This window comes from Henckelia pumila, chromosome 1 (genome assembly GCF_033568475.1).
Source record: "Henckelia pumila isolate YLH828 chromosome 1, ASM3356847v2, whole genome shotgun sequence".
Lineage (NCBI taxonomy): Eukaryota > Viridiplantae > Streptophyta > Magnoliopsida > Lamiales > Gesneriaceae > Henckelia > Henckelia pumila.
The window spans coordinates 180,442,584-180,449,982 of NC_133120.1; the positions used below are offsets into that span (position 1 = coordinate 180,442,584).

General features: G+C 37.3%; 1 protein-coding gene across 1 annotated transcript in view; it reads left to right on the top strand.

The window, feature by feature from the left end:
- The first annotated feature begins 978 nt into the window (after nt 1-978).
- The window catches only part of LOC140874548 (SUPPRESSOR OF ABI3-5-like), a 19,817-nt gene continuing 13,396 nt past the window's right edge, over nt 979-7,399 (top strand). The window contains 14 exon segments of the mRNA XM_073277846.1: nt 979-1,395; nt 2,014-2,419; nt 2,608-2,648; nt 2,947-3,156; nt 3,294-3,735; nt 3,817-3,888; nt 4,004-4,096; nt 4,177-4,256; nt 4,905-5,047; nt 5,244-5,343; nt 5,406-5,517; nt 5,603-5,671; nt 6,884-7,063; nt 7,387-7,395. Coding sequence (XP_073133947.1) covers nt 2,372-2,419; nt 2,608-2,648; nt 2,947-3,156; nt 3,294-3,735; nt 3,817-3,888; nt 4,004-4,096; nt 4,177-4,256; nt 4,905-5,047; nt 5,244-5,343; nt 5,406-5,517; nt 5,603-5,671; nt 6,884-7,063; nt 7,387-7,395 — 1,599 coding nt within the window. The 5' untranslated portion in view covers nt 979-1,395; nt 2,014-2,371.

Here is a 7,399-nt window from a genome sequence, read left to right on the forward strand (position 1 = left end):
TCTTAAGTTTGAACACCCCTAATACCAACATACCAACCCCTCAACTTTAATAAAAAAATTTTGAATAGAATAGATAGTACAAAAGGATAGAATAGAAGAATATAAATATATATATATATATACATACATATATATAGAGAAGTTTTAAGCTGCCCAAAAATTCCTGCCTACCTCATTCTCGATCACTAAAACTCTGTACCGGATTTTAGTTGTTTTTTTTATTTTTCGAATCACTAAAACACGGTACCGAATTTTAGTGGTCGGAGACGAGTTGGACATCATTGGTTGGAAAACCTGAAAATTTCTATATATGAGAAGTTTTAAGCTACCCAACAATTTCTGCTCACCTCGTCCCTGATATATATATATATATATATATATATATATATATTATATATATATAAATTTTCAGCTGCCCAACCAATGATGTCCAACTCGTCTCCGAGCACCGTGTTTTAGTGATGCGAAAAATTAAAAAAAAAACAATCACCGTGTTTTAGTAATGCGAAAAATAAAAAAAAACAATCGGGGACGAGTTGGACATCATTGGTTGGACAACTGAAAATTTATATATATGAGAAGTTTTAAGCTGCCCAACAATTCCTGCCCACCTCGTCCCCGACGTACCGGGTTTTAGTTGTTTTTTTTAATTTTTCGCATAACTAAAATACGGTATCGGATTTTAGTGGTCGGAGACGAGTTGAACATCATTGGTTATTGGATTTTAGTGGTTGCGGACGAGTTGGACATCATTGATTCGACAGCTCAAAATTTTTATATATATATATATATATATATATATATATGAATGCATGTATATGTATAAGCCCAATCTTATTAGACTTGTACAATACCTATCAGCACCCAAAGCCCACGAATTCATCCTAGTCTGCTCTAAAGGACCTAGAAACCCTAACCCCATTGATCGACTGCCCAGTTCAACGGCGGGACGGCGAGCTTGCTTCGTCGGTGGTAAATCTCCGGCGTCTATCTTTAATTGTTTTCATTAATGGTGATATCATGTTTTGTTTTCTATCGTATGTTTCAACAACTAAGCGCACATATTCGTGATGGGTTTATCCCCCGAAAGTGGTTGTTTCTCTTTGAAGTTGCAATTTTATATGAAGAGTTTTATTTTTATGGATTTTGAATTGCTGGGTTTAGAAATCAATACCAATACCTCCCAATCAAAGTTTGTTTCTTGATTAATTTTTTTTCGTCTCTTTGTTGGAAAATGAAAAGAAAGTTATATTAGCTTTGTTTCACGCAGACCCGTATTGGATTCAAGAAGTTTAGCTACCGGTTTTAATTATGATGGTCCTACACACCTTGAAATCTGTCGAGGGGCAGATGAAACTTCTTGGCACTTAGGCGGTGCCGCCATGGTATATTTAAGTGAGTGAAAAGTGGGTCTGAATAATGAACAAAGTATGAGCATAGATTTGTGTCGGGCAAAAGATTAATGTGCATGGTTTCTGTAATGTGGTACAAATGGTGGTGGTTGCATTCTTTTTCGTTGCTTTGATTTTATTGGTTTGTTACTTGTGTGGATAAATTTAATGTTTGTAGTGTAAGTTGGACAATATACAAGATACATTGAGGCCTACCGTCAATGACTGTTATGCTATTCTTTTTTTCCCCCTGACAATACCACGTATCATTTTGCTATCAATGTGTAAGCTGTATTTTTATTTTGCATGCTTGCAGTGTGTTTTTTAGATGGCGTTTTTCGTCTGTTGTGCAGTTTGAGAGAAAATTCATTCAACTTCCTTAAATTCTATCTGCGCCTCAATTGAAATGCCAACTAAATCTGATTTAGATACTTGTATACTTGCTTATACTTTACATTGTCTATGTAACTGCTATCTGTGCCGTGCTGCTTTTCTTGAGATTTGAATGTGTAACTACACTAAACCTTAATGGATCAATTCTAATTTTTTTGATGAGTTGTTAGTGCTGTTACCTTTTCTATACTTCTTGTAACAGAAAATTTTTCTTGTAATTTTACTAAAGCCAAGTGAACATTTATGCCGCTCATCAATTGAATGTAGTATCTGTCCTCAAGACCTCGACCGGCGGAGATCATTAAACGACTCTATGGGCAGATGATGTTCCTGATTATTGTTGATTTTGCCCCTTTGACACATTAGCTTATGTACTTCAGTACTTGAGAGAATTCTCTAAGATGGATGATTTGGAAGTGTATTTTTGAGGATGCTAGAGGGAAGCCAGTTGATCAAAAGTTTTAGGTTGATGATTGCATAACTGCTATTTGTTCATCGATTACAGGAAAGATTTGATTCATCTTGCTTCTGCAACTTCTCAACGATTACCAAGATCTTTGTAGGAACGTTGACTATCGCCGGAATCAATGGATCCTGGCCGCTATGGTCTGCAACAAGGATGGGAGCATAACAGCGTAATTGTGGTTTCCTTTTAATCACATGATATTTGAGAAATTAGGCTCATGTGATTCTCCATATTTTTGCGGCATCTCATCCTTATTGAATATATGAGAGAAGCCATGGAACAGTGAGGATGTGGAATCGTCCCTATCTTTACCATGATTATTAATTGCTGATATAGCTTATACTCTTGAATCCACAGGCCTTGGAGGGTTATGGTGCAGTTCATGATTCAAGTTTTCGGTGAGTGCACTTTTTGATGCTTATGGCCAAGAGTGTAGTCGGTTTTTGTTGTGAGATCGAATATTCTTGAAGCGCATACTTAACAAGAATGGAGTTGGAGGTTTCTCTTGGATGGGTTAAGAGCAAAGTAAATCTGGGGCGTTTATGTTTTCTGCTTTTTTTTCCTCTGTTTATGTTTATAATGTTAAGATTAAGATTTCTAGTACTTCAATATTGTAATTTTCCTTGTTTCATTTGCTTGTTCCCGTTATTCCTTTCACTTTGTTCTATCGGACTTCCTTGATATTTTTTTTGGCAGGGCTGGTGGGTCGTATGAAGATCGGAGGTTTTTAGATGAAAGGTTCTCAAGGGATAATGTCTACCCAAGGGGATCCCTTCACCGGGACATGTTGGAGAGGGATGACTATCCTCCTTCACATTCAACAGTTAATATGTGGTCACAAACAAGGAGAAGAAGCTACGAAGAAGAATATCCTATTGAGAAGGATTACAGACGACATGAGAAGCTGTATGTTGATTCATGTCAATCAATGGGTTCTTTTTTGTGATGCTGATAACTATGACTAGATTGATCTATATCTTGATTGGAAACACTCATAACTGTTACTGGAGTATTGACAGTGCTTGTGATAATGGATTTGATAGGCCTGCTAGATGCGGAGCGCGTGACCGCGATGACTATGCGTATGATGATTATGACTATGATTATAGGTCTCGTGCTTCTCACCAAGGCAGGGAGGATAGCCACGAAAGAAATTATGATTACGGACGTCAAAGTTATGATTCTGATTATGACAGAGGCAGTAGGAGAGAAGGCAGCTGGAGAAGGCGGGAATCTCGAGATCGTGAGCGTGACAAAAGAGGTCTGAGTTGGGAAAGGGATGGAAGCCCGTATGGAAAGCATGAACATTCTCGATCTCGATCTCGTTCTCGTTCTCGTGCTCGGGATGATCGTGCTAGGTCAAGGTCTCCACTAGGTAGGAGTCATGGTCGAAGTCATAGGGAAGACGGCTATGATGACAGCTGGCATGAGAGAGACCGACATAGAAATCACGATGACAGACATCATCACGACCATTACCCTGTTGTATGCTTCATTTATACCACAAGTTGCTTTCTTTATTTTTTCTCTTGTTTGATAAATTGAGCTTTTGTGCTCTATTTATAGGCTCCCTCTGCCACTGTTGTTGCGAAGGGTCTTTCTCCGAAGACCACTGAAGAAGATTTATATCAGATCCTTGTAATTATTGATTATATATACAGCTTTCCTTTACTACTTCAATCTGTGATGTGATTACATTATTTACATTGGTCTACACATTTTCACATTCATGTCTTATTTCTTGAAAAAACAGGCTGAATGGGGACCCCTTAGACATGTTCGAGTCATTAAAGAGAGAAATTCTGGCATTTCTCGTGGATTTGCTTTTATTGACTTTCCTTCCGTGGTATGGAATTGCAAAAGGTTCTGTAAACATGTTTGGTATTTGTTGAATGCTGTCAATATGGAGTTTATTCTTTTAAGCAGGATGCAGCTCAGGCGATGATGGATAGGCTTGGGGATGATGGCCTTCTTGTAGATGCTAGGAAGATCTTCTTTGAATACAGGTATAAGGAACTCATTCGAGTCTTTTGTCTGTTTTCGGCATTAATTTAGTGTAGCTGTTTGGTTGAAAAGTTAACAAATTAATGAATTTGATGGCATCTTGAGAACAGTAAAATGAATGGAGAGTTCAGAAGTTTTCCTATTATTTGACCATGTTTGTAGTCGTGCAAAAGTCGCATGATCTAATTTGTTTGAACAAGAATTACTAGTTCACCAACAAGCAAAAAAGGGGATTGGAAGACGTAATTGTACTGTCGAAGGGATAAACTGTCGGGAATTTTTGGGTAAAATGCGTCGCTCGTTATTTTTAGACGTGTATAGGACATATGCCTCTGCTACGAGGGGGTCATAAAACAGTATTTTTGAGCTAGGATGATACCCGAAAATATTGTGCTCAATGCCTTTTGTATCCTATATCTGCTTTCATCCTCTTCATTGGTGCAATGTTTCTATCTTACGAGACTAACTTACATATTTGATATTATTGCTTTCTTCCAAAGAGTCTAAACTGCAAGATTGAATTGTTTTGGATTAATGGTTAGTTTCTTATTTTTTATTAGATTGTTGTCAGCACCGAACTAAGCTTGTTATTTATATCTGATGGAACTCTTTGTCTACCCACTGCGAAATAAATTTTACTTTCATTGCAGTAGTAAGCCAACTGGGATGGCTAGTGGATATAGTGGAGTAGATAATGCACCAAGATCAGGTCATGGCTAACCATAGAAGAGTTCTTAGCAGCCATCTGATTGGATGTGCACCATATGTGGCTGTATCTATTTTGCTCGGCGAAACATTCTGTTTTCAGGTTTAATTTCTCTAATTTCTATAGAATATTTTTCCACTTATCAGATACTCCCGATTTACTACCGATGTGTGCCCCATGTGGCTGTATCAATTTTACCCTCTCTAAAATAGTGAAAACACTCTTATTATCTTTCTGCATAAGATGTTAGGTGTCAGCAATACAAAATATTGAACACTCTGTCCATCACTTTTCAGTTGTAATGAGCCTAGAACTGAGGATGCTCCTCCAGCTGACATGACATCCTCAAATCCTGCTCCTATTGGCAAGGAAAGGAGGGACAGGTTGGTTTATGGTGCGGCAGCATCATTAACAAGCATAAACTTTTCTGCATTTAAGAATTCAGAAATCGATATGCACTTTCGGTCCTACGTAATGTTCTAGTTGTTCGTGGATTGGACGAAAATGCTGATGAGGAAATGCTGCGTTATGAATTTTCTAAACATGCTCCTATCAAGGTGCGATATTTTTCCTCTATTATGTGTGCTATTTTTGAAATCTTCCTTTTAGTTTATACATATAATAATACAATCAAAATTGCAGGATTTGCGGCTCGTTAGAGACAAATTTACGCACGTCTCAAGAGGATTTGCTTTTGTGCATTTTTACTCAGTAAGTATATTGTAATTTTAGTGCCTGTTAATGAATAATTGCTTACAGTTATGGTGCTAAAATGTCGGCCAAAGGATTTGGATGTTATTAGTTTGATGTGATATGGTACTGAATATACCGAACTTGGTGATGGTAAGAAATAAATAAGGGAGGGCATAACCTTTTGTATGATTTATGCAAGTAAAGAAAAGAAATAGAAGTAACAGCAAACATCTCCTTCCAATGCATTTTTGTGTAGTAGCCAGGCTTTTCGTATTGGTGTTGTAGTATTTCTTTTGCTACAAAATGATTATGTTATGTGTTAAAATAGTCGAGATAAGAATTGTAATATTACAATTAATGCTGTGATACTGAAAGAAACTAGCTGAAAGTGCGGGTATCGAGCTCCATTCTATATATTCTTCTTCTTCTTAAAGGAAATAGACCAGAAAAAAGGTTCTATTGATGAGAGGAAGAATCTGAAACCCAGAAATAAAATGAAACTGGTGCTTTGTTTGAGGTAAAGTGATGGACACTGCGGGCGTATAGAATTTTGTGAGAATGGATTTTTAATATTTTGTTGGCTGGGGAAGGTAAATAAATGTATGTTATGACTCATCAAAATATGGGGACTTGGTTTCAAAAATTGCTAAATGTTTTGCTTTCTACTTTCTAGGGGCTGTATTAATTTAATTGCCGAAGAGAGTTATGCAAGAAGGGTTGTAGGGGGGCTGTACGAATATAATTGCTGGATGGAGTTAAGCAAGAAGGGATCAATATAATTTCTTGTCTGTCATGTATTAGGATTTTGCTTATCCTTGAATATTAGGTGACCACTTCATGAAACCTGTGCAAATATAAAGCCACTTGATGTTGAAAGTTGAAATTAACACATGGTGTGAGACTAAATTTTTGGCTGATGAATCCTGAAAAAATGGCTTGCAAAACTTTTATTATATCATATACTGTTTGTTCCATGTTAACTCGAGGCATAAATATGTACGAAATTGGATCTGTGAACTGTATTTTCTTTTTCTTTTTGGGTGTTCTCTCTACTCTCCAAAATAATATTTTAATTTGCCACTGTAATAGTTGGTTTTGTTGTCTCTCTTCTTTGTCCCTGGAATTCGATTTGTCTTCATTCTCTCTGAAAGCTCATCTTTCTGACTATTCTTTTAATGGGACTAGTATTTAGTATAAATAATTTGTGTCTGTATGCTGACTTACCTTAAGGTTGAGGATGCTACTAAAGCACTTGATGCAACAAATGGCACTGCTTTGGAGAAAAATGGTCAGATTCTTCGAGTTGCCTATGCCAAAAGTATAATTGGACCTGGATCTGCAGCTTCAGGAGCTTCTCAGTCTAGCAGTCTCGCTGCTGCAGCCATCGAAGCGGCAACATTTGCCCAGCAGGTTTGCTATCTATCCTTCTCTGCATCACTTGCCATAGCTGCCATATCAATCAGCTGTTTCTCCTCATGTCCTATTAGCATTCACTTTAAAGCTTCTTAAGTTAAGTTTTTAAGTGTTGATACCCTGGAAGGGATTTGTATCTTTGGTGAATAGGTTTGTTTTACGTGCATTAGCAGTCGCCAATGTACATCTGTGCTGTATTTTTTTCTCCCTTGTATGTCTAGTGTATTTGTTCTCCTCCAGCCCCCACCCGCCCTCTCTGTGCGTGCTTGCTACCATAGTTCTGCTCCATTTGAGACATTTTTTTCCTGCATATCTTGTAGTATGATGCAGTTG